The sequence below is a fragment of the Delphinapterus leucas genome, chromosome 10, assembly GCF_059928025.1.
Source record: "Delphinapterus leucas isolate spDelLeu-1000000601 "Yukka" chromosome 10, BTC_Dleu_Yukka2, whole genome shotgun sequence".
Classification (NCBI taxonomy): Eukaryota; Metazoa; Chordata; class Mammalia; order Artiodactyla; family Monodontidae; genus Delphinapterus; species Delphinapterus leucas.
This window is the reverse complement of record NC_143138.1, coordinates 67058830-67085912: the sequence shown is the minus strand read 5'-3', so window position 1 is coordinate 67085912 and position 27083 is coordinate 67058830. Positions and strand designations below refer to the sequence as shown.

The window sequence follows — 27083 nt, the reverse complement described above, 5'->3', positions numbered from 1 at the left end:
TTTAGCCTCCATGTGTTTGTATTTTTTACAGATCTTTTCCTGTAATTGATATCTAGTCTCATAGCGTTGTGGTCGGAAAAGATACTTGAAACAATTTCAGTTTTCTTAAATTTACCAAGGCTTGACTTGTGACCCAAGATATGATCTATCCTGGAGAATGTTCCATGAGCACTTGAGAAAAATGTGTAATCTGTCGTTTTTGGATGGAATGTCCTATAAATATTAAGTCCATCTCTTTTAATGCATCATTTAAAGCTTGTGTTTCCTTATTTATTTTCATTTTGGATGATCTGTCCATTGGTGAAAGTGGGGTGTTAAAGTCCCCTACTATGAATGTGTTACTGTCGATTTCCCCTTTTATGGCTGTTAGTATTTGCCTTATGTATTGAGGTGCTCCTATGTTGGCTGCATAAATATTTACAATTGTTATATCTTCTTCTTGTATCGATCCCTTGATCATTATGTAGTGTCCTTCTTTGTCTCTTCTAATAGTCTTTATTTTAAAGTCTGTTTTGTCTGATATGAGAATTATTACTCCAGCTTTCTTTTGGTTTCCATTTGTATGGAGTATCTTTTCCCATCCCCTTACTTTCAGCCTGTATGTGTCTCTAGGTCTGAAATGGGTCTCTTGTAGACAGCATATATATGGGTCTTGTTTTTGTATCCATTCAGCCACTCTGTGTCTTTTGGTGGGAGCATTTAGTCCATTTACATTTAAGGTAATTATCGATATGTATGTTCCTATTCCCATTTTCTTAATTGTTTTGGGTTCGTTATTGTAGGTCTTTACCTTCTCTTGTATTTCTTGCCTAGAGAAGTTCCTTTAGCATTTGTTGTAAAGCTGGTTTGGTGGTGAACTCTCTCAGCTTTTGCTTGTCTGTAAAGGTTTTAATTTCTCCATCAAATCTGAATGAGATCCTTGCTGGGTAGAGTAATCTTGGTTGCAGGTTTTTCTCCTTCATCACTTTAAATATGTCGTGCCAGTCCCTTCTGGCTTGCAGAGTTTCTGTTGAAAGATCAGCTGTTAACCTTATGGGGATTCCCTTGTGTGTTATTTGTTGTTTTTCCCTTGCTGCTTTTAATATGTTTTCTTTGTATTTAATTTTTGACAGTTTGATTAATATGTGTCTTGGCGTATTTCTCCTTGGATTTATCCTGTATGGGACTCTCTGTGCTTCCTGGACTGATTAACTATTTCCTTTCCCATATTAGGGAAGTTTTCAACTATAATCTCTTCAAATATTTTCTCAGTCCCTTTCTTTTTCTCTTCTTCTTCTGGAACCCCTATAATTCGAATGTTGGTACGTTTAATGTTGTCCCAGAGGTCTCTGAGACTGTCCTCAGTTCTTTTCATTCTTTTTTCTTTATTCTGCTCTGCAGTAGTTATTTCCACTATTTTATCTTCCAGGTCACTTATCCGTTCTTCTACCTTAGTTATTCTGCTATTGATCCCATCTAGAGTGTTTTTAATTTCATTTATTGTGTTGTTCATTGTTGTTTGTTTCATCTTTAGTTCTTCTAGGTCCTTGTTAAATGTTTCTTGCATTTTGTCTATTCTATTTCCAAGATTTTGGATCATCTTTACTATCATTATTCTGAATTCTTTTTCCGGTAGACTGCCTATTTCCTCCTCATTTGTTAGGTCTGGTGGGTTTTTATCTTGCTCCTTCATCTGCTGTGTGTTTTTCTGTCTTCTCATTTTGCTTATCTTACTGTGTTCTGGGTCTCCTCTTTGCAGGCTGCAGGTTCGTCGTTCCCGCTGTTCTTGCTGTCTGTCCCCAGTGGCTAAGGTTGGTTCAGTGGGTTGTGTAGGCTTCATGATGGAGGGGACTAGTGCCTGTGTTCTGGTGGATGAGCCTGGATCTTGTCTTTCTGGTGGGCAGGTCCACGTCTGGTGGTGTGTTTTGGGGTGTCTGTGGACTTATGATTTTATGCAGCCTCTCTGCTAATGGGTGGGGTTGTGTTCCTGTCTTGCTAGTTGTTTGGCATAGGGTATCCAGCACTGTAGCTTGCTGGTCGTTGAGTGAAGCTGGGTGCTGGTGTTGAGATGGAGATCTCTGGGAGATTTTCGCCATTTGATATTATGTGGAGCTGGGAGGTCTCTTGTGCACCAGTGTCCTGAAGTTGGCTCTCCCACCTCAGAGGCACAGCACTGACTCCTGGCTGCAGCACCAAGAGCCTTTCATCCACATGGCTCAGAATAAAAGGGAGAAAAAGTAGAAAGAAGGAATTAGTAGAAAGAAAGAAAGAAAGGAAGGAAGAAAAAAAAAGAAAGAAGGAAGGAAAGGGGAGGGAGGGAGGAAGGAAGGAGGGAAGGAAGGAAAAAAGAAAGATAAAGTAAAATAAAGTAAGATAAAATATAGTTATTAAAATAAAAAATAATTATTAAAAAAAAATTAAAACAAACAAAAAGCGGACAGATAGAACCCTAGGACAAATGGTGGCAGCAAAGCTATACAGACAAAATCTCACACAGAAGCATATACATACATACTCACAAAAAGACTAAAAGGGGAAAAAAATCATAAATCTTGCTCTCAAAGTCCACCTCCTCAATTTGGAATGATTTGTTACCTAAAGGAGGGAAGGAAGGAAAGAAAGAAGATAAAGTAAAATAAAATAAGGTTATTAAAATAAAAAATAATTATTAAGAAAAAAATTATTTTAAAAAATGGACGGATAGAACCCTAGGACAAATGGTGGAAGCAAAGCTATACAGACAAAATCTCATACAGAAGCATACACATACACACTCACAGAAAGAGGAAAAGGGGAAAAAATCATACATCTTGCTCTCAAAGTCCACCTCCTCAATTTGGGATGATTTGTTGTCTATTCACGTATTCCACAGCTGCAGGGTACATCAAGTTGATTGTGGAGCTTTAATCCGCTGCTTCTGAGGCTTCTGGGAGAGATTTTCCTTTCTCTTCTTTGTTCTCACAGCTCCCAGGAGCTCAGCTTTGGATTTGGCCCCGCCTCTGTGTGTCGCCGGATGGCGTCTGTTCTTCGCTCAGACAGGACAGGGTTAAAGGAGCAGCTGCTTCGGGGGCTCTGGCTCACTCAGGTTGGGGGTAGGGAGGGGTACGGAGCACGGGGCGAGCCTGCGGTGGCAGAGGCCGGCATGACATTGCACCCGCCTGAGGCGCGCCGTGCGTTCTCCCGGGGAAGTTGTCCCTGGATCCCGGGACCCTGGCAGTGGCGGGCTGCACAGGCTTCCCGGAAGTGCGGTGTGGATAGTGACCTGTGCTCGCACACAGGCTTCTTGGTGGCGGCAGCAGCAGCCTTAGCGTTTCATGCCTGTCTCTAGGGGACGCGCTTTTAGCCGCGGCTCGCGCCCGTCTCTGGAATTCCTTTAAGCAGCGCTCTTAATCCCCTCTCCTCGCACAGGAAACGAAGAGGGATGAATAAGTCTCGTGCCTCTTAGGCAGGTCCAGACTTTTCCCCGTACTCCCTCCCGGCTAGCCGTGGTGCACTAACCCCCTGCAGGCTGTGTTCGTACCGCCAACCCCAGTCCTCTCCCTGTACTCCAGACCGAAGCCCGAACCTCAGCTCCCAGCCGTGCCTGCCCCAGCGGGTGAGCAGACCAGCCTCTTGGGCTGGTGAGTGCTGGTTAGCAGCGATCCTGTGTGCGGGAATCTCTCTGCTTTTCCCTCTGCACCCCTGTTGCTGTGCTCTCCTCCGCGGTTCCGAAGCTTCCCCCCTCCGCCACCCGCAGTCTCCGCCTGCGAAGGGGCTTCTAGTGTGTGGAAACCTTTCCTCCTTCACGACTCTCTCCCACTGGTGCAGGTCCCGTCCCTATCCTTTTGTCTCTGTTTATTCTTTTTTCTTTTGCCCTACCCAGGTACGGGAGACTTTCTTGCCTTTTGGGAGGTCTGAGGTCTTCTGCCAGCGTTCAGTAGGTGTTTTGTAGGAGTTGTTCCACGTGTAGATGTATTTCTGGTGTATCTGTGGGGAGGAAGTTGATCTCCACGACTTACTCTTCCGCCATCTTCCCTAATCCCCTGCCCTGATCTTTTATTTCTTTCCTTCTACTGACTTTGGGTTTTCTTTGTTCTTCTTTCTCTAGATGTTTTAAGTGTAGGGTTAGATTGTTTATTTGAGATTTTTCTTATTTCTTGAGGTGAGATTGAATTGCTGTAAACTTCCCTCTTAGAACTGCTTTTAATGTGTCCCATAGGTTTTGGGTCGTCCTGTTTTCATTGTCATTTGTTTCTATGTATTTTTTTATTCTTCTTTGATTTCTTCAGTGATCTCTTGGTTATTTAGTAGCGCACTGTTTAGCCTGCATGTATTTGTGTTTTTTACAGTTTTTTTCTTGTAATTGATTTCCAATCTCATAGCATTGTCGTCAGAAATCTCTAGGTATTTTTTGAATTCCTTTTTGATTTCTTCAGTGATCCACTGGTTGTTTAGTAAAATATTGTTTAACCTCCACATGTTTATGTTTTTTACAATTTTTTTCCTGTTATTTTTTTTCTTTAAATTTTTATTGGAGTATAGTTTACAGTGTTTGTTAGTTTCACATGTACAAAAAAGAGAATGTTATATATATATATTCTTTTTTGAATTCTTTTTTTATAAAGGTTATGAGAGAGTGTTGAGTGGAGTTCCCTGTGCTCTACAGTAGGTCCTTGTCGATTGTCTGTTTTATATACATTCATGTGTACATGTTAATCCCAACCTACAAATTTATCCCTCCTTGCGCTCTATCCCCTTTGGTAACCATGAGTTTCTTTCCTTTTCTTTTCTTGTTTTTTTTGGCCATGCCGCGCGGCTTCTGGGATCTTAGTTCCGTGACCACGGATAGAACCCGGACCTTGACAGTAACAGCTCAGAGCCCTGGGCTTCCTTGGTGGTGCAGTGGTTGAGCATCCGCCTGCCGATGCAGGGGACACGGGTTCGTGCCCCGGTCCGGGAAGATCCCACATGCCGCGGAGCAGCTAGGCCCGTGAGCCATGGCCGCTGAGCCTGCGCGTCCAGAGCCCGTGCTCTGCAACGGGAGAGGCCGCAACAGTGAGAGGCCCGCGTACTGCAAAAAAAAAAAAAAAAAAAAAAGAAAGAAAAGAAAGCTCAGAGCCCTAACCACTGGACTCATGGGGAATTACCCATAAGTTTCTTTTCTAAATCTATGAGTCTGTTTTGTAAATTAGTTCATTTGTATCAATTTTTAGATTCCACACATAAGTGATATCATAAGATGTTTTTGGTTCTTTGACTTACTGTGATCATCTCTAGGTCCTTCTTGTTGCTGCAAATAGCATTATTTTGTCCTTTTTTGTGGCCAATATTACATTGTATATATGTACCACATCTTCTTTATCCATTCATTTATCGATGGACATTTTGGTTGCTTCCTTGTCTTGGTTATTGTATATACTGTTGCAGTGCACGTAGGGGTGCATGAGCCATTTGGAACTATGGTGTTTTTCTGGGTATTCGCCCAGAAGTGGGATTGCCGGATCATATGACTGCTCTTTTTTCGTTTTTTGAGGAACTTCGCTGCTGCTCTCCATACTGGCTGTGCCCTTTTACATTCCCCCCAACAGTGTAGGAGGGTTCCTTCTTCTTCACGCCCTGTCCAGCATTTACTGTTTGTAGACTTTTTGAGGATGGCCATTCTGACTGGTGTGAGGTGATACCTCCTTGTAGTTTTGATTTACATTTCTCTAATAATTAGCGATGCTGAGTATGTTTTTGTGTGCTTTTTTTTTTTTTTGAAACAGAGTAAAATGTACCTCTTAAAATTGGGTTTTGAAAGTCAGCCCTGTTTTGAATTCTGTTTTGATTACCTACTCCCAGACATTTCTCTAGGGTAGATATCATTTATTTACAGCCCTACAGGCCTTGTGAATGTTAAGTATCCAGAAGCACTGGTTTTAGAGTTGTTGTTACTTTTTTTTTTTTTTTTTTTAAGCGGTATGCGGGCCTCACTGTTGTGGCCCCTCCCGTTGCAGAGCGGCCATGGCTCACGGGCCCAGCCGCTCTGCGGCATCTGGGATCTTCCCAGACCGGGGCACGAACCCGTGTCCCCTGCATCGGCAGGCGGACTCTCAACCACTGCGCCACCAGGGAAGCCCTGTTGTTACTCTTAACTGCCACATGGTGGCAGGGTTATGCATGCCCAACTTTGGGTTTTAGGGCAACCAGGGCCTTAGTTAAAGAAAGTCCTGTTCCTGGGTTGTAACTGAGAGTAGAATGTGCCAGAAGAAACACCCAAGGGCTTGTGTCTCCTTACTTCTTCCCTCTTACCCTTCACCCTCCAGACAAATCGCAACCCCTGTAAAACCACGATGCTGAGGGTATTGAGTGTACTTTGGTGGGGGACTCTATGGAAGGAGGATGGAGGTGGGAACTCCACCTCCAGGAGATGTGCAGCCCAGGTGACTTTTCTTTTTTAAAAAAATTTTTAATTTTATTTATTTGTTTTTGGCTGTGTTGGGTCTTCGTTGCTGTGCGCAGGCTTTCTCTAGTTGTGGCGAGCGGGGGCTGTTCTTCGTTGCAGTGCGTGGGCTTCTCATTGTGGTGGCTTCTCTCGTGGTAGAGCACAGGCTCTAGGCGCACGGGCTTCAGTAGTTGTGGCGCACGGGCTTAGTTGCTCCGTGGCATGTGGGATCTTCCCAGATCAGGGATCGAACCCGTGTCCCCTGCACTAGCAGGCGGATTCTCAACCACTGTGCCACCAGGGAAGCCCCCAGGTGACTTTTCAAAGCTCTTCTAGCCCAGAGGGTCCACCATCCTTTGGGTGCACTATATTTGGTTTAGCTGTAGGAGGGCCCGCCTTGATCTGGAGATTTTGTCTCATCCAGAAGGGACCAGGCACTCCAGGTCCAAGAGGGCTCATCTGCTGGCACATCCTCCCCAGCTCGCTCAGGCCCACAGCAGTCCTGCCTTTGGACCCAACCTGCTTAAGCTCCATGGATGTGACTCCAGCCTAGGTCCCTGAGGCCTGAGGGGAATAGAGTAGGGATTTCTTTCTCTCTTTCTTTCTTCCTTCCTTCTTTCCTTTTCTTTTTCTTTCCTTTTCTTTCTTTCTTAATTGAATTTTTCATTTATTTTGGCATATAGTTGATTTACCATATTGTGTTTGTTTTAGGTGTACAGCAATGTCATTCTGTTGCACATTTACATATATCTGCTCTTTTTCAGATTTTTTTTTAATATTTATTTATTTGGCTGCACCGGGTCTTAGTTGTGGCATGCAGGATCTAGTTCCCTGACTAGGGATCGAACCCCAGCCCTCCTGTGTTGGGAGCGTGGAGTCTTAATTTCTGGACCACCAGGAAAGTTCCTTTTATCAGATACAGGGTCTGAGTAGAGTTCCCTGTGCTCTACAGCAGGTCCTTGTTGATTATCCATTTTATATATATTAATGTGTAAATGTTAATCCCAGCCCCCTAATTTTTCCCACCCCTCTTCCCATATCCCCCCCCGCCCCCCCAAGTAATTGTGCCTTCCCTCTCTGGTGGACCTAGGCTGCTGCTGCGTTTTTTTTTTTGTTTTTTTGTTTTTTGGCTACGTTGGGTCTTCGTTGCTATGTGCAGGCTTTCTCTAGTTGCAGCAAGCGGGAGCTACTCTTTGTTGTGGTGCGCAGGCTTTTCATTGCGGTGGCTTCTCTTGTTGCAGAGCACAGGCTCTAAGTGTGTGGGCTTCAGTGGCACGCGGGCTCAGTAGTTGTGGCACATGGGCTTAGTTGCTCTGTGGCATGTGGGATCTTCCTGGACCAGGGCTCAAACCTGTGTCCCCTGCATTGGCAGGAGGATTCTTAACCACTGCGCCACCAGGGAAGTCCGGACCTACGCTTCTTAGGAGTACACCCTCATTTGCCACAGTCCGGCCTCTTCAAGTGTCTCCACACAGCCAACCCTGGTCTGACTTCTGGAGCCTGATATTCAGCACCCCGCCCCCACCAACAGAGGAGCGTCTCAGGCTCTGGTGCACAGGGTGCTGCACTGGGTGGAGGTGCCTACCTTATGTGCAGATTACTCTCCTTTTGCCATTGCACACACGTTGCTGCACTGTCTTCTTAGGGTCTGGACCTTCCCCTTTGTCTAGGCTAAGGTCCCTGTCAGTGATCAGGCTTCCCAGGGTGCTGGAATATGTTTACCTTCACTGCTCCTTCCCTGGGGCACTAGGTTCCTAGTGTCTAGATTCCTTCCCCACCCCGCCCCACTTTTTTTTTTTTTTTTTTTTTTTTTAAGCAGAGTCTCACTGCTTCGGAATCTTAGTTCTTTGACCAGGGATGGAATCTGTGACCCCCGCAGAGGAAACGTGGAGTCCTAACCACTGGACCGCCAGGGAATTCCCTTTCTTTTTCCTTTTGTCCTTCCCGGTTACGTGGAGGTTTTCTTGCCCTTTCGGAAGTCTGAGGTGTTCCTCCGGCATTCAGTAGGTCTGTGTGAATCATTCCACTTGTAGGTGTATTTTTAATGTCTTTGTAGGAGAGGGTGAGCTCCCCGTCCTACTCCTCTGCCATCTTAATCCTGTCTTGAAAAGTGAGTTTTAGACAGTAGATACTGACCTCAATTAGCAAAACTAAAATTTAATATTTATTAAAACATAATTTTTTGTAGGCGTGAAATAAAATTTTTTTCTTTAAAATAACCATTTTTACCAAATATAGCCAAATTAATTGGGTACAAGTTAGTGGGCTACAGTTTTATAATCAAAGGGAGAGTGGGGAGGGGGAGAAGACCACCTGCTTCCTCATCCTTGAGTAGACATCAGGCTTCCATCATCAGCTCCTCCTCCAGGTGAGGAGTTTTTTTGTCATTACATCGTCAAAGCAGGACTGTCACGGTGCAATGGAAATGAGCAAAAAGGCAGTAATGTATAATAAAATACGATAATTCATTTCAAGTTTTAGTATAATGTCAACCTTTGCTTATAGTTTTGTTTTTAGTGCATGCAGAGGAGTGTGTCCTGGGAATCATTAATTTATGGAGCTCACTGGGCAGGATATGGGTCACATTCCACCATTGTTGTGTTGTTTTGGAGCATGTCTCATGCTTCTGTTGCATGGGTTTGTGGTTAAGCAAACCTGCTTTCTTGAGTGATCATTAACTTACAGGGGTCTCCCATACTTTTTTCTTATAATCCCTTACTGGGATTAACTATTTAATTACTTGCTTTGTCATTTTACTCTGTCCCTATCAGTGACACTGGGTTATGGTGAAGTAAAGTGTAATGTTTACTGTAAGGCGCCAATAAAAGGAGAAGCCGTGGCTGGTGCTCAGAAACCCTGAACTCCCTGAAGGGTTTCTGTAAAGCACTTTTTTTTTTCTTTTTGGCTGCATTGGGTCTTCGTTACTGCGCGCTGGCTTTCTCTAGTTGCGGCGAGCGGGGGCTTCTCATTGTGGTGGCTTCTCTCGTTGCAGAGCACGGGCTCTAGGGCGCGTGGCCTTCAGTAGTTGTGTTGCACAGGATTAGGTGCTCCGCGGCATGTGGGATCTTCCCTGACCAGGGCTCGAACCCGTGTCCCCTGCATTGGCAGGTGGATTCTTAACCACTGCGCCACCAGGGAAGTCCCTATAAAGCATTTTTAACGGCGAGGTGAGGGAGAGGGGTCCCAGCAAATGTGATCAGCTCGTGCACAATTCTCTGACTGGTTGATGGTGAGGTAACAGGGCAGTGTCATGGTGTTTACATTATCAATCCTTAGGCGCTAGTAGGTGTAGAGGCTACGTGCTCATGGTCATCACGTAGTTAACTTCTTCCATTTGGTGGTGGTTTTGGCACCTTTAAAACAACTCAGGAAATGTGCATCTGATACTATTATCTAGGAACTTAAGAGATGAACTACAACAGAGGATATGGTGGAGGGGTCTGTCCCAGGAAGACCCCATAGGGTCCTGCTTGGTTACAAGGGGACATTGAAGAAAGTAGCAATACTCCAGAAGGCCTAGTGCTGGGGGACGAGTTCACGGAGTGGTGTCAGTCCCAGACGGGAACCAAGGAAGCCTCAGGGGAGGGGCTTCTGGGTGAGTCTTGAGAAGGTGAAGAGGAGAGCACTACTTAGTGGCAACACGCTGGGCGAGGGCCTGATATCTGGAGGGACCATGGCATGGTGAAACAAATGAGGGAAGGCTGGGCTGCTTTGGTCAGCTAGGGTAGTGAGAGAGGAGTGAGCAGTGTGTGATGGACTTTGTCCGGCAGGCACAGGGAGTATGTACGTAGTTCCTGGAAGTAGGGCCAGCCTGGTGACCAGAACCTGCCTGGGGCTCCTGCTGCAGCAGCTGCCCTTACACATAAGTGTTCCAGCTCTGCTGACCCTCACAGCCCCCTGTGTTCACCTGTTTTCAAGGGCTCATGAAGTCAGGAGCCGCTCAGCTTTCTGCACTTCCCAGGGTCAGGAGGAGCCTGTGTGTCCATCCACCCAGGGCTGAAGGCCTGGAGTGGACCAAGTGGGGCTCAGGAGACAGTATGCTTGAGGCCTGGTGCACTCACCTACATCCACTAGGAGCTGGGCCTCTGCCCCCAGTGCTGATGGGTGACCTGATGAGCTTGTTGGCCCACGGAATAGCGTAACTAGTCACTTGTCTACTCATTGTCTTCACTTAACCTTGCCCAGAAGAGGTGCTTCTCATCTCTTTTGCAACGGAGAAACTGAGGCTTTGAAGAGTAGGCACTTGACCTGGTTACACCCCTGTTAAGATGTAGAGCTGGGATTTGAACCCCGGTTCTGTCAGACTTCCCTGACCCTTGCCCTGGCCATTTTGGGGAGTAATCTGGGCTGGTGGTTGAGCTCCCCCAGGATGCGCCTGGATATGCCCCACTGCAGGCTGAGCCACAGGCCTAGGTAGGGCCTGTGCAGCCCCTTCCATCTCTGCCCACCTCTAAGTCTCCTTCTTAAAGCAAGCTCTAGTCTCAGGGAGGATCTGCTCACCAAGCCTGCCAGGATATCCTAGGTTGGGGCCTGGCGTGTGACTCTCCCCAGCAGATAGACTTCTTTCCCTTTCTCTTGCTTCCTGGTTCAGAGTCCCCGGCACCAGCCTCTGTGCCTCCCACTTCAGCCTTGAGAAGGGCAGCATTCTGTCTTGTGGGGTCGTGAGGCCGGGTGAGGTAACCCCAGCCATCGCTCATCAATGAAGGCAGACCATGTGCCCCATTCCGCCCTCCCCAGGTGCCCGGAGCAGTACCCAAGCTGACTCAGGTTCCAGTGAGGATGAGGCAGCCAGTGAGGCCCGCAGCACCACCAGTGAATGTCCCAGCCTTCTTAGCACCGCAGCAGAGGAAAGCTTTGGTGAGAGTGGGTAGGAATATGGCAGGGACTCAGTGGGGCTCCGTGGGCTAGGGCAAGAAGCGGGGATGACGAGCTGGCCTTGCAGGGGGGGATGCCGTGGATGAGCAGGGTCAGCAGGAAGACCTTGAGGAGAAGTTGAAGGAATATGTGGACTGCCTCACAGACAAGAGGTACCCCTGATTTCCAACCAATCCCTTCCCCTGTGTCCCTGTTTAGCCCATGCCAAATGTGACCCAGGTAGGATTGGCCCACAAAACCCCTTTCTTCCTCCCCCAGTGCCAAGACCCGGCAGGGTGCTCTTGAGAGCCTGCGTCTGGCCCTAGCAGCGCACCTACTCCCCGACTTCTTGCTGGAGCGCCGCCTCACACTGGCTGATGCCTTGGAAAAGTGCCTCAAGAAAGGTTGGGCCTGGGGGCGCACCTGGGGGGCCTGAACTGGCTGGGTACTGGCCCTTGCTGCATTGACTGACTGGAAGGCATCCCCGCAGGGAAGGGCGAGGAACAGGCCCTTGCCGCTGCTGTGCTAGGCCTGCTGTGCATTCACCTGGGTCCTGGACCCAAGGGTGAGGAGTTATTCCACAGCCTGCAGCCCCTGCTGGTCTCTGTGCTCAGTGACAGCACAGCTAGCCCTGCTGCCCGGCTCCACGTGAGTGTTCCTTGCCCCGTGACACCCTTCCTTCACCTAATCCCTAAGCAGAGACACGGGTTCCACCTGCCTCCAGGCTCCCCTGCTCCAAGGGTGAGCCCCGTGGCTGGGAACCCAGGCTCACCCTCTGACCACGGCCTGGCTTTGCCCTCCTCCCAGCAGTGCGCTTCTGCTCTTGGCCTGGGCTGCTACGTGGCTGCCACCGATGTACAGGTAAGTAGCCTTCAGGCACAGGCAGTAGAGCACATAGGCCCTAGCTCTGCCCCTGAGCCACTCCCCTGCCTCCTTGTGCCCCTAGGACCTGGTCTCCTGCCTCACCTGCTTGGAAGGCATTTTCAGCCGGTCCTGTGGTGTGGGTGGCTCCACAGCCCCAGTGGTCCCTGTCAGCCTTCAGGGCTTGCTCTGTGCTGCCTTGCAGGCCTGGGCCTTGCTACTCACCATCTGCCCCAGTGCCCATATCAGCCGCATCCTGGACAGGTAGGGGTGACTGCCCACTGGGAGTGGGAGGGGAAGGGTGAAAGGCCCCCAGCCCACCCACATGGCTCAGCCTGCCCCTTCCCCAGGCAGCTGCCCCGGCTGCCCCAGCTCTTGTCCAGTGAAAGTGTGAACCTGCGGATGGCTGCCGGCGAGACCATCGCATTGCTCTTTGAGCTCACCCGGGACCTTGAGGTGTGAGAGATGGCGGGGGGTGGGGGGGCGCAGGGGAGGGTGCCTCCTGACACCACCTGCCCATCTCAGGCTGGGTGCAGGGGATGCCACAGAAAAAAAGGTAGCCTTAGGTCATTATGGAGGGGAAGTAGCCCCAACACAGACTCCGAGGCCAAGTGCTCTGATGGGGCCCCTTAGTGGAGGTGTCTAGCGCAGGCAGGGGCCAAGAAGGGATGCAGGGGAGGGTCAGGCAGAGAAGAAAATGACTTTCTTGGTGAAAGGAAGGGTTTGGGTGACCCCACTGCGTTAAAAGCCAACAGAGCTCAGGCTTCTGCTCCTACGTCCTCCCACTGCAGGAGGACTTTGTTTACAAGGACATGGAGGCCCTCTGCAGCGCACTGCGCACTCTGGCCACTGACAGCAACAAGTATCGGGCCAAGGCTGACCGCCGGCGCCAACGCTCTACCTTCCGGGCCGTGCTGCACTCTGTCGAGGTACGTGTGAGAAGGGATGCGCCCTAGTGAGGGTGCACCCCTAGGCATAGCCGCCAAGCCCAGTCACAGCCCCTCTACCCTGCAGGGTGGCGAGTGTGAGGAGGAGACAGTCCGCTTCGGGCTCGAGGTGCTCTATGTGGACAGCTGGGCTCGGCGCCGGGTCTATGCTGCCTTCAAGGACGCGCTGGGTTCCGGCATGCACCACCACCTCCAGGTGGGGAGGCGGACGGGGAAGGGGTATCCCACTTGGCTGTTTCAGACTGGCCTGAGCTCACTGCCTTCTTTGCCACCAGAACAACGAGCTACTCCGTGACATCTTTGGTCTGGGCCCTGTGCTGGTGCTGGATGCCACTGCCCTGAAGGCCTGCAAAATCTCACGTTTTGAGAAGGTTTGCCCCTTTGTCTTCTCTCCATTCCTGTGGCCTGGAGCTCTGCAGGGGCTGGAGGAGAAGCCCTGGGCTGCCTCCTCCCAGCTCACTAGACCCTCACTCTTTGTCCCACCCCAGCACCTGTACAACGCTGCTGCCTTCAAAGCCAGGACCAAGGCGCGCAGCCGCGTGCGGGACAAGCGGGCAGACATCCTGTGAGGCAGGACCAGCTGAAGAGGAGACTGTCCCCATCCTTGCCTGTATTTTTAACAGAAGACAGTGCGACACCTGGTCCCTGCCAGGCATTGTCGCTTTATTTTTTTAATGACAAAACCAAAAACAGACATGGAGGTGGGTGGCTGGAGGCCAGGCCACTTGGGACCTTCATGCTTTGCCCCTGCACTGGCCCTGTGGCCACTTCCTGCCCTGTCTCGGCTGTGGGGCAGGCACAAAGCCTTTCTCAGGCCTTGCTCCCCTGGGATGACCCACTTTCGGGGGGGGAGGTGATAATATCTGGACAACTGCCACTACAACGTGGGGTGGTGAGGCTACCTTATATGCTGAGTTTTAAAGATTTTAGAGATAATTAAACAATGTGCAGTCTTCTGTGGCCCTGGCTTCTGGGTGTTTCTGCCTGCCCTCCCTATCCACCAACCCAGGCTTGGGCCCAGCTGGGCCTCCTATCTCCATCTCACCTTTGCTCTCCAAAATAATCTCTCCCCAGGGGCCCTCCTCCCCCTACTCAGAGCCCAGCCTGTCTTTGGAGAGCAGAGGCTGGACCCCCACTGGGAGGCCCAGCAGAGTTTGGGTGACCAGGGTAGGCAGCTATTTTTAGACTCCTGAACCTGCTATCAGGAGGAGACCAGAGGGTGCTGACAGGCCCCAAGAGGAGCCAGGAGGCTGGTGTCGCTTCCTCTGACCTTGGGCCACACCAAGTGGGGCTCTGGCACCAGAAGGCTTGGCTAGGCCTAGCTTGAGAAGGCAAGAAACGCAGACAGCTGCGGGGTCAGATCAGGCTCTTATACGAAAACCTCACTAAGGAAGTAGTGTGGAGCAGTAGTGGGAGAGGGGAAAGCTACCAGCGGCCACTTTATTCCCCCCTACACATACCCCCAGGCCCCAGGTCCAAGTGGTATCTCAACTGGGTGCTCGGGCCTCACTCGAGTTGAGCCTCCGCAGCTGGCTGAGGCTGGCGAGCCGGAGTTTGAGCAGCATTTCCTCCTGCGTTTGCAGTGTGTGTGCCAGAACGCGTAGGGATTCGCTCTGCAGCACTAAGACAGGGGGGGATTATCAGACCACATGCAACCCCACAACACCCGGCCCTCCCAGCCCTTCACTGCCTCGGTCTCTCCATTCCACTGGCTTCCAGCGCCCTCCTTACCACTCAGGTAGACGGCCAGGACAGCCAACGCCAGGCAGGTGAGCACCAGCAGCGCAAGCAGCAGCAGGAAGCTGCCGCGGCTGTGCACGGGGCTGCAGCCGGTCTGGGCGCACATCGGTGGACGCAGGATGCCCAACAGCTCATCCCATGGCTGCGCCTCCTCGGCCAGGTAGGGCCACAGTGAACCTGCAGGGCAAACGGGGGATCAGGAGGGCGGCAGGTGCACCTGCTTTCCTCCCTTCTCCCAGTCCATGGGCCCCACCCCCCTGCACCCTTTCACCTCCACTGTGTAGCTCGCTGATGGACTCCACCCGGTGTAGGCGAACCTCCTGCACATGATTAGGAGCCAGTGGTGCCCTGCTCCTTGTCGGTGCCACGGTGTCTGCAGGGGCAGCGTGGGGCTGATTCAGCCAGCAGGTCATGCCCTCCCTTCTAGATGGTGTCGAGTGGCAGCAGGGGCTCAGAAGAGGTAGCAGGGGCATTTGGCTCCTGATCCCCTAAAACCAACTCAGGAGTGACCCGTGATTTGGAAGCAAGATAATGTGAAAACTGCGTACACCTGTTTCACCCACAGTAGCAGGAGGTGCTGCTTGACTTAACATTTGTTTCCTTCCAAGCACCTCAGGGACTTTCAGGCATTCCTCTCTGCTTGCTCGTTTCTAGAGAATTTATCAGCCTTGGAGAACTCAACCCACAGCCCATGAAGTTCATTCCTGCTTCTGCTATCAGTTTTCCCTGCAGACCCCTGTGCCTGGGGCCTTCTCCCGGTCCCCAGCAGAAGCAGCCCTATTCTAGCCAGCTTTTTGCTTTTTGCCTTTTGCTCCTGGCCTCAGCTCTGCCTCCTTTTACATACTAAGTGTGATTCTGCTATGAACCTGCTGTTCTCACTCAATATGATGAGAGGAGACCCGTCTTTGTTAGCAAACTGTTCCACTTGCCTTTGAGGTCTCCCCTCAGGTATCTCTTCGAGGCTGCCTGGGCATTTAGGTTGTTTCCAATCCCCTTCCTAAATTAATAACCCCTAGAAAAGGACACGCGTCATTGAGTATAAGGGCTTTCCCCCAATTTCCCAATAGTTATTAAGGATGGATTCCCAGAAGCAGAATTACTGGGTCAAACAGCAGGGACTTTTTCTTTTAACCTATCATCACATTGTCCTCTGGAGTAGTTGTCCACAGCCTCCAAAAGAGTACAATATCGCCACCAACAGGCATCTCCATAGAAAAAAATTTATGTACATAAGTGTGCACATGTATATTTGCTAAGTTGGAAGATGAGAAAAGGCCTTTCTTGACCAATTTTGTTGGGGGTCTTTGCTTGGGAGGCCTCACCAATATCTGTGTGGTTTTCTAGTTCACAGCCGCTGCCCATTTAGTCACTGGGGCTGTGTACCATGCTTGTGATTTTAATTACTTATTTTTGGACCCAGTGAAGTATTTATTTTGTGATTTCTAAAAATTATATTTTCTTCTGGTGGTGCTTTCCACCCCTCCCCTTAAAATCCTGGCTCCTTTGGGACTTCCCTGGTGGTCCAGTGGCTAAGACTCTGCACTTCCAATGCAGGGGGCCCGGGTTCGATCCCTGGTCAGGGAACTATATCCTGCATGCCGCAACTAAGACCCGATGCAGTAAAATTAAAAAAAAAAAAAAAAAAAATCTTGGCCCCTTAAGATCTCCAGATGCCTAGCTGGAAGCTAGATAACAAATTCAGGGGCATTGGCGGGATACCTCCTGATAGACTCAAGGGTGATTGGGCTCTCTGGGTCTAACACTTTCAGAATAGTACCTTAACCTTCATGATTTGCTTGAAACTGACCTTTGACATGCTCAAAAATGTGTAAAACAAAAACCAGTGCTGTTTGTCGTTATGTCTGGGTGGTGGTGGATTGGGCTTCGCATTAAATTCTGTGCACTTGGCTGTGTTTTTCCCACACTTTTAAATTGATCTTGGGTTCTTTCTGTTCCAGGAAGAACACATAGTAAATGCCATCCTTAAAACCTCAAAAGGGGACTTCCCTGATGGCTCAGTGGTTAAGAATCCGCTTGCCAATGCAGGGGACACGCGTTCGAGCCCTAGTCTGGGAAGATCCCAATGCAGGGGACACGCGTTCGAGCCCTAGTCTGGGAAGATCCCACATGCCGCGGAGCAGCTAAGCCCGTGCGCCACAACTACTGAGCCTGCGCTCTAAAGCCTGTGAGCCACAACTACTGAAGCCCGGGCGCTTACAGCCCGTGCTCCACAGCAAGAGAAGCCACCGCAATGAGAAGCCCGTGCTCCGCAACGAAGAGTAGCCCCCACTCACCGCAACTAGAGAAAGCCCACGCACAGCAACGAAGAGCCAACGCAGCCAAAAATAAATAAATATTCAAAAAAAAAAAAAGACCTCAAAAGGAAGCAAACACTCCCACACCCAGGGCCAGGCCCCTCCCATTCAGTATAAAATGTCAAAAATGTGATGGGGGGAGTTGACCAGTTGGGCCAAGCTGGAGCCTTGGTGCAGCTGGTCCTGCATCCTGGCCAGCACTGTACCTGAAGCTTACCAGGTCCCTGCTCTGGCCCCTCTGAGCCTCCATACATCTTGCATGCTGTGAGTCAATTAGGAAAGTGGCCACCAAAGTCTTTAACTAGAAGTCAGTCCGGCCAGGCCAAGAGACCCCAACCTTTAGCCAGTTGGGGCAACACAGGCCCACACTGGAGGCAAGAAACCTATCCACTCCCAGTCCCTGGGTCATGTGCCCAAATGCTTTGCAAAACCACTGCCTGCCCCCAATCCCAGTGCCCTCGCTGAAGGAAGAGCTTAACTGGCCAGCCTGCCCAGCCCACACCCACTTGGGCACAGCCTGTAGTTGACCCTCCCCTGCCCCCAACCCCTCCCTGTACAGGTATGAGGTGAGGAGGCATTCGGGGCATGGTAGGCCCTTCCTTCACACATAGGGGGCCAGTCCTTTTACTTGACCTAGGACACGGTGACTGATGACTACTCAAGTGAGGTCAGTAGGAAAGGGGCCAGGTTTCTCCATGGTCCACAGGGTCACAGCATTGGGGCCTTACCCTCCCTCACAGTGATTTCCTACCTTCTTGGGCCTCCTCCGGCATGTTGGGTGTTGGGCAGGCAGGGGGTCGATAAGAGTGCCTAGTACCAGGACCAGATAGACGCAGCAGTGGCTCCTCTGAGAGCCTGGGGAAGGCCTGGCTGCCTCCCAACCTGGGCTGAAAATAGGCGTGAGCTCAGCACACTGGGCTATATTTAGAGGGGTCACCTCCCAGCCATGGGAAGGAGCAGAGTGACCCACATGGACCAGCCTAGACGATCTACCTGGTGATGGAGCCCAGGCAACAGCACACCTCCAGTAGTGCAGGTACCCTGGGAACCCTGCTACGGAACCCTGCTACTCATGTCTGCAGGGCCTTGGTGTCTTCATCCAGCCAAGCCTCCTCAGGCTCACCTCCAGTGATGTCCCACATGGCAAGCCCATGCAAGGGAGCCCTGTGCATCTCCACCCCTCCACCCCCTGAAGACTCCTACCCACAGCGGGTTCATCTAGCCAATGTGGGACAAGCACCCACCACTGATCTGCTGGCATCACGAATTAGGAGTGATGGACAACTGGAGCCCAGTGCCCTGAGGGCTCTGAGAGTCCCCAAAGGGGACAGAGACACCCCCAATACCTGCAGGTACCCATGCTGGTCAGTGAAGGAACATAGGTTGAAGGTTGATACTTCTATTACTAAGTTTACAACTTTGGGTAAAGGAATGCTCCCTTTCAGACCTCAGTTTTCTCATCTGTAAAGCAGGAATAACAATGGTTCCTACCTGGCACAGTGCACATGAGAATGAAAATATAAGCACGTGTCTGAAGCACTTAGGCCAATGCAAAGTTTTGATCCTCCTTCCTCTCTCCATAAGGGAATACAGGTCACACAAGTTCATGTGAGGATGCATGGCACCACCTGCCCTTAAAGAGAGGGAGTGGTCCAGCTTAGGACCCACCCTCTGCTGTTGAACCCCTGTGCCCCTCCTTCCCAAATGGGCCAAAGCAAGACATTAGGCTCTACGTCTTAAACATCTGAAATCCATCACTCTGCTGTATCCTTGATATTCCTCAAACAAGCTTGTTCCCACCTCAGGGCCTTTGCACTGGCTGTTCCCACCTGGAATGTTCTTCACTAGATGTTCCCATGGCTGACTCCTTTTCATTTAGCTCAAATGTCACCCCCTTGGTGAGGCCTTCTGCTCACATTCTTTTCTACATCACCCAATTTTATTTTTTTCATAGCATTTAGCCCGGAAATTATATCATCCAGAATATACAGTTGACCCTTGAATAACTATAGGGGTTAGGGATCCCAACCCTCTGTGCAATGGAAAATCCACATACAACTTTACAGTTCACCCACCCTCTGTAACCATGGTTCCGTATCTGCAGATTCAACAAACCAGGGATCCAGTAGTACTGTAGTACTATTTATTGGAAAAAATCACATGTAAGTGGATCCTGCACAGCTCAAGCTGGTGGTGTTCAAGGGCTAAGTGTACTATGCATGTCAGTATCCCCAAAGGCCCTACAGAGTCCACTCAGTCACATGGAAACCACCTTTAATCCTCACCACAGCATCCTTAAAATAAATAGGTTTTGAGACTTCCAGGAGGTGTCCAAGGCCACACAGCAACAACTAGTGAGACAGGGTGGGACCTGGCACCCTTTGGTGCAGTGCTTACACCTGGACAAACATCTCCTGAGCAAAAGAATACAAAAAAACCATAAGGGACTAAAAATAACTATGCACCTTCAAATGGGGCAAATTATGAACAATATACAAAAAGACCAAAAACCCAACTGCCACTTCTGAACTGCTGGGAGCAAAAGGAGTGCACTATTCACCATTCCTGCCCACGACACCACCAAGAGGGTGGGCAGACCACCTAAGCCACCCCTACCGCCTGAACCATGGGTCTGACCCTACCCTCACCCCATTTAAAGGACCAACTCACCCCCCAGCCCCGCTTCAGGGAGCAAGCAAGGCAACCTGTTCTTTTTGCTCCCTTGTGCTGCAGCATGAGTCCCAATAAAGCCTTGCCTGAATTTCTCGTCTGGCCTCATCAATTTCTGTTCACTGAAGAGTCCAAGAATCTGGGTCGGTAACGTACGTGGTGGCAACTCCACCGGACACCTATGGGGCCGTTTGCCCCCTCCCTGGGAGAGAATCCAGGCACCTCTGGAACCAACAAACGCACTTTCCCCATAGGTGACAAGCTGCCGCCTGAACCTCTTGTTTCAGCATAACCACGTTTGGTAAGTCTGCCTTCCTGGCCCCTGAGAGTCTCAGTACCATCATTCAGGCAACGCTTTCCCCTCCGCTTTGTCCTTTTTCCCTCATGGTTTTCCCTTTCCCTCTCCTGATAGCTCTCTACTTCCCCTTTCTCTGTCCTCTTGTTCCAACAGAGTGGACATCGGGCAGCTACAGCACCACTCCTCTCAGCTTGTGACACCATGCTCCCTCTGGCTAACAACGACTCACCTCGATGGATGACAAACAGAGGTGGGAGAGGCTCGCCTCAAGCAGTGCAGGTCTTGGTCCAGCAGGCTCTCCCGGACAGGAGATTTCTGAGAGTGATAGAGGTTCAACTCTCATATCCTATAGTTTTTGCAAGTACAATCATCACAATATCCTCACCTTTATTTTCCTGCCGCCAAGAGAAATCCCATCAGGGAAGGGCCAAGGCAGATTTCTATGAAAACCTGTGGGTGCAAATCCTACCTGTGGGTTAGAGTCCTACGTATGATGTATAAATTGTACGCATGCACAGAAGTCCCACCTGTGGATCACAATCCCACAGAGACGTACAAATGGTTGTTTCCCAGGATTAATCACCCCAGTGGGCAGTGGACAGGGTGCTCCCTCCTTCACTGGCCCTTTCTGAAAGTGGGCAGACTGGTGCCTAAACAGACACCTGCTGGGCACAGGCTGAAACGGCAATCTCTCTCTCTCTCTCTGTCTTTCCTATCCCTCCTCCCTTTACCACTCCCTTGATTCTTACACCTACACTCCTGTTCCTTTCATCCTGGGGACTCCTTCTTTGTGTCACGAACTCTGGGGAGGAAATTCTGTGACCCCCTTGGTTGTTACGCAAGGCCTCAGCTCCATCTGGCCCCTGGGATCTCCAGTTTTAGCCCCAAATTTATATGTAAACATGAAAAACACCCAGGGAATCCTCAAAGACTATCCTCGGGGTTGCATTCTTAACAACTGGGTACGATTTAAATGAGGCGGTTTAAAAAAGAATAAGCTGATTTTCTCTTTCAACACAGAATGACCCCAATATGCCTTGGGTGACCCGGCAAAGTGGCCACAGAATGAATCCCTTAACTTTAACACCATTTTACAACTGGACCTGTTTTTTAAACAGTCCCCAAAATGGGGTAAGTCCCATAAGCACAGGCCATTATAAAACTCTGTCAAGACTCTGGTCTGAGGGATTCCTGTCGTGTGTGTTTAGCCTCTATTTCTGTGTCTCTCCAAGAAGGTTTAGATCCAGACCCCTCTTTCAACCACCACTAGCCATCAGCAAACTGAGCCACCTTTTCCGTCTCCCGTTTCTGCCCCTTCACCGTCTTCAGCCCCGCACCCCCACCTTACCCCATCAAATCAGAAACCACAAAATCAGAACCCCGGTGCTTTCCCCAGTGGGGCTCCAATCAGGCTCAAAGGTAGCCCCCACTTTTGCCCCACCAGGCTTTTACCACCTCTGGGAAGAAACTGATGAGAATGGAGAATTCCTAAGTGCAGCATGGTCCCCTTCTCACTGCAGGACCTAGAAATCTGTAAGGAGCGATTTGGCAGGTTCTCAGAGAATCCTGAAAAGCTTAGGGACAAATTTATCAGGCTGGGATTAACATTCTCCCTGACCTGGTAGGATATCATAGTTATTCTGGCCCACTGCTGTACCCTGAACGACATGGAGTGTATACTGAAAAGGACAAAAAACACACAGATGGCCTACTGACCACCAATCCACACCACCAAATTTATCAAATGAGTGGTAACACAATGCAAGATCATGAGCCACACTGGGACTATAAGGATCATGTAGGCCAGGCTATGATGAAACATGTTACTTGTGTATCAGAAGGAATGAAAAGGTATATGATGAAACCTGTAAATCATAAAGTCCAAGAAGTTACACAAAAACAAGATAAAAACCCAGCACTCTTCCTGAGCTGGAAGACAGAGTCCTTCAGGAAGTAAACCAATGTAGACCCTGAGTTTGCAGAAGGGAAATCATTATTTACCATGCATTATACCACCCACTCTGCTCCTGATAGGAGAAAATTGCAAAGGCTTGAGGCAGGGTCCAAAACAAAAGACACCAAATAGCCAAAGCAATCCTGAGAAGGAAAAACGGGAGCTGGAGGAATCAGACTTCCTAACTTCAGATTATGCTACAAAGATATAGTAATCAAAACAGGATGGTACGGCACAAAAACAAAAATATAGATCAATGAAACAGTACAGAAACCCCAGAAATAAACCCACCAAAATACGGTTACTTAAACTATGACAAGGAAGCTAGAATATAAAATGGAAAAAGGCAGTCTCTTCAAGGACAGTGGTAGAAAGCTACACGTAAAAGAATGCAATTACAACGTTCTCTAACACCAAACATAAAAATGAAATCAAAATAAATTAAAGACGTAAGTGTAAGTTCAAATACTCTAAAACAAGTAAAGCAAAATATAAGCACAACACTGTTAGACATAAAAAGCAAAAATAGTTTTTAGATCCACGTATTCAGAAATGAAAGTAAAAACAAACGTAAATGGGACATAATTCAACTTCAGTGGTTCAGCACAGAAGAAACCATAAAAACAAAAAACGTCAAGATGCTGGAAAGTATCAACATGTCCAAATGAAGCAACCCACAAGAGATTCACCTCCAAAATACAGAAACAGCTCAGGAAGCTCTATATGTAAACAACAAAACAAAAAATAAGCTGAAGAATTAACTAGACAATTCTCCAAAGAAAATATACAGATGGCAAAAAACACATGAAAAAATGCTCAACATCACCAATTATTAGAGAAATACAAATCAAAATTATGAGGTAAGACCTCAACCAGTAAGAAAGGCCATCAGCAAAAAGTCTCAAAACACTAAATGCTGGACACGGCGTGGAGACAACGCAACCCTGCTTCACTACTGGAGGGACTATAAATTGGTACAACAACTGGGGAGAACAGTTTGGAGTTTCCTGCAAAAAGGAAAAAGAAAGCCACCATCTGATCCCCCAATTCCACTTCTGGGCAAGCACCCAAGAAAACCATAGCTCAAAAACCTACACGCACCCCAACGTGCATGACAGCACTATATATGACAACCGAGACACCAAAGCAAGCAACAGTCCCCCGACAGATGACTGGATACAGAAGATGTGGCATATATCTACAATGGAATACTACTCAGCCATACAAAAGAAGGAAATACTGCCATTTGCAGCAACATGGAAGGACCTCGAGATGATCTAAGTGAAATCAAGTCGGAAGGAGGCTGACAAATATCATGGGATATGACATATGTGGAATCTAAAATGTGGTACAAATGAACTGATTCACAAGACAGTGACAGACTCACAGAGATCGACAAATATCATAGGATATCACTTAGGTGTGGATTAAAAGAAAAAAGCACGATACAAATGAACTTATTTGGAGAACACAAACAGAATCACAGACGAGAAAGCCAACTTGTGGGATTTCCCTGGTGATCCAGTAGTTAAGAATCTGCCTTCCAATGCAGGGGACGTTGTTTTGATCCCTGGACGGGGATCTAAGATCCCACACCCGAGGGGCCACTAAGCCCCCGAGCCGCAACTACACCCAACGCAGCCATATAATAAATAATTAATTAATTTTAAAAAAGAAGAAAGCCAACTTGTGCTTGCTGGGGATGGGTCAGGAAGAAACATGCAGGTGAGGGATAAATTAGGAGTTTAGGATTTAAGTATACACACAACTTTTTATAAAATAATCTATGGGTTTGATTTCTACCCAGAGTTGAAATGTTGAGAGATGATTTAAAAAAATAATAGGACTTCCCTGGTGGCGCAGTGGTTGAGAATCTGCCTGCCAATGCAGGGGACACGGGTTCGAGCCCTGGTCTGGGAAGATCCCACATGCTGCGGAGCAACTAGGCCCGTGACCCACAACTACTGAGCCTGCAGGTCTGGAGCTTGTGCTCCGCAACAAGAGAGGCCGCGACAGTGAGAGGCCCGCGCACCGCGATGAAGAGCGGCCCCCGCTCGCCGCAACTAGAGAAAGCCCTCGCACAGAAACGAAGACCCAACACAGCCAAAAATAAATAAATAAATAAGTAAATTTAAAGATATTAAAAAAAATAATAATAAAGTGTCTTCCATTGTTAAAAAAAATCTACAGGGACCTACTAATATATAGCACAAGGAACTCTACTCAATATTCTGTAATTAATCACTTGTATGGCAAAAGAATCTGAAAAAGAATGGATACTTATATATACATAACTTAATCACTTAACTCTACAACTGAAACTAACACAACGTTATAAATCAACTATACTCCAGTATAAAATATTTTTAAATTAAGGAAAAAAACAGGAATAAGCTGATTTTTTCTTGCAACACAGCCTGGCCCCAAAATGCTTTGCATGAGCATCAGAAGTGGTCAGAGAATGAATCCCTTATCTTTAACACCATTTTACTACTGGACCTGTTTTGTAAACGGTCCCCAAAATGGGGAAAGTCCCATATGTACAGACCTTTATAAAACTTTATCAAGATTAAGGTCTGAGGGATTCTTTTCGTATGTGTTTAGTCTTTATTTCCAGGTTTCCCCCTAAAGGTGTGAAGCCAGACCTTCTCACGGATCCCCTCTTTCAACTGCCCAGTAGCCATCAGCACACCGAGCCTCATTTTCAGTCCCCCATTTCTTCCCCTTCACCATCACCTTCAGCCCCAGGCCCCACACCTTACCCTGTCAAATCAGAAACCTCAAAATCAGTACCCCCGGGGCTTTCCCCAGTGCGGCTCTGATGAGGTTCAAATTTAGCCTGCGCTTTTGCCCCACCAGGCTTTTACCCGCTCCAGGAAAACAGAGGAATTACTAGAGTGTGTGTTCCCTTCTCACTGGGGGACCTAGAAAGCTGTAAGGAGCGATTTGGCAGATTCTCAGAAAACCCTGAAAAGCTTAGGGACAAATTAATCAGGCTGGGATTAACATTCTCCCTGACCTGGTAGGATATCATAGTTATTCTGGCCCACTGCTGTACCCTGAATGACATGGAGCGTATACTGTAAAAGGACAAAAAACACACAGATGGCCTACTGACCACCAATCCGCACCACCAAATTTATCAAGTGAGTGGTAACACAATCCAAGATCATGAGCCACACTGGGACTATGAGGATCATATAGGCCAGGCTATGATGAAACATGTTACTTGTGTATCAGAAGGAATGAAAAGGTATATATATGGTGAAACCTGTAAATCATGAAGTCCAAGAAGTTACACAAAAACAAGAGAAAAACCCAGCACTCTTCCTGAGCTGGAAGACAGAGTCCTTCAGGAAGGAAACCAGTGCAGACCCTGAGTTTGCAGAAGGGAAATCACTATTTACCATGCATTTTATCACCAACTCTGCTCCTGATATAACAGGAGAAAATTGCAAAGCCTTGAGGCTGGGTCCCAAACAAAAGACACAAAATAGCCAAAGCAATCCTGAGAAAGAAAAACGGGAGCTGGAGGAATCAGACGCCCTAAGTTCAGATTATGCTACAAAGCTAGAGTAATCAAAACAGGATGGTACGGCACAAAAACAAAAATATAGATGGATGGAACAGTATAGAAACCCCAGAAATAAACCCACCCCAATACGGTTACTTAAACTACGACAAGAAGGCAGGAATATAAAGTGGAAAGGGACAGTCTCTTCAGTGATGGTGGTAGAAAGCTACATGTAAAAGAATGCAATCACAACATTCTCTAACACCATACATAAAAAAGAAATCAAAATGATTTAAAGACCTAAGTATAAGTTCAAATACTCTAAAACACTTAAAGGAAAACATAAGAACAAAACTGTTTGACATAAAGAGCAAAAATAGTTTTTGGATCCACGTCTTCAGAAATGAAAGTAAAAACAAACAAAAATGGGACATAATTCAACTTCAATGGTTCAGCACAGAAGAAACCATAAACAAAAAAACAAAACCGTCAAAATGCTAGAAAGTATCAACATGTCCAAATGAAGCAACCCACAAGAGATTCACCTCCAAAATACAGAAACAGCTCAGGAAGCTCTATATGTAAACAACAAAACAAAAAATAAGCTGAAGAATTAACTAGACGATTCTCCAAAGAAAATATACAGATGGCAAAAAACACATGAAAAAATGCCTACCATCACCACTTATTAGAGAAATACAAATCGAAATTACGATGTAAGACCTCAACCAGTAAGAAAGGCCATCAGAAAAAGTCTCAAAACACTAAAGGCTGGACACGGCGTGGAGACAACGCAATCCTGCTTCACTACTGGAGGAACTATAAATTGGTACAACAACTGGGGAGAACAGTTTGGAGTTCCCTGCAAGAAGGAAAAAGAAACCTACCATCAGATACCCCAACCCAATTCTGGGAAAACACCCAAGAAAACCATAGTTCGAAAATCTGCACGCACCCCAACGTGCATGACAGCACTATATACGACAACCGAGACACCAAAGCAAGCAAAATGTCCACCGACAGATGACTGGATACAGAAGATGCGGTACATATCTACAATGGAATACTACTCAGCCATGAAAAAGAAGGAAATACTGCTATGTGCAGCAACACTGAAGGGCCTCGAGATGCTCTAAGTGAAGTAAATCAGATGGACAGCGATAAATACCATGGGATATGACTTACATATGGAATCTCAAAATTGATACAAATCAGCTGATGCACAAAACACCAACAGACTGAGAGACGTAGAAAACAAACTTATGCTTACCAAAGGGGAAAGATGGGGGAGACGGATACATTCGGAGGTTGGCATTACCATGTATACATAAACATAAATACAATACATACTCGACAAGGACCTACTCTACAACACAGGGGACTCTGTTCAACACTTTCTCACAGCCTATATAGGAAAAGGATCTTTAAAAGAACAGACATATGCATATGTACGACTAAATCACAACGCTGTACACTTGCAAGGGGCACAACATGGTCCCTCAAGTTGCTTGAAAATGAAAGAAAAATGCAGTTAAAGGAAAAGAAGGA

General features: G+C 48.1%; 2 protein-coding genes and 1 non-coding gene across 11 annotated transcripts in view; 2 read left to right on the top strand and 1 right to left on the bottom strand.

Moving 5' to 3' along the window:
• Positions 1–14004, top strand: part of IFRD2 (interferon related developmental regulator 2) — a 33168-nt gene extending 19164 nt beyond the window's left edge. The window contains exons 2-12 of one of the 9 annotated variants that reach the window (XM_022573057.3): positions 11120–11239; positions 11325–11409; positions 11516–11640; positions 11727–11884; positions 12047–12097; positions 12303–12361; positions 12448–12553; positions 12889–13026; positions 13112–13240; positions 13320–13415; positions 13533–14004. In XM_022573057.3, coding sequence (XP_022428765.1) covers positions 11120–11239; positions 11325–11409; positions 11516–11640; positions 11727–11884; positions 12047–12097; positions 12303–12361; positions 12448–12553; positions 12889–13026; positions 13112–13240; positions 13320–13415; positions 13533–13613 — 1148 coding nt within the window. In that variant the 3' untranslated portion in view covers positions 13614–14004. Of the gene's footprint in view, positions 1–11119; positions 11240–11324; positions 11410–11515; positions 11641–11726; positions 12098–12182; positions 12362–12447; positions 12554–12888; positions 13027–13111; positions 13241–13319; positions 13416–13532 lie in introns of all 9 variants that reach the window. The other 8 variants (XM_022573055.3, XM_022573056.3, XM_022573054.3 and 5 more) reach the window with 8 other exon arrangements.
• Positions 13785–26782, bottom strand: LSMEM2 (leucine rich single-pass membrane protein 2). Its single transcript, XM_089919391.1, has 3 exons — positions 15056–26782; positions 14776–14961; positions 13785–14665 (listed from the first exon to the last, which is right to left on the bottom strand). The coding sequence occupies exons 1-3, from the start codon at positions 15255–15257 to the stop codon at positions 14532–14534; spliced, it is 522 nt and encodes a 173-aa protein (XP_089775517.1). The 5' UTR covers positions 15258–26782; the 3' UTR covers positions 13785–14531.
• Positions 16296–16368, top strand: TRNAG-UCC (transfer RNA glycine (anticodon UCC)). The gene has a single exon. It is a non-coding gene; the product is annotated as a tRNA-Gly (tRNA).
• Positions 26783–27083: the final 301 nt, after the last annotated feature.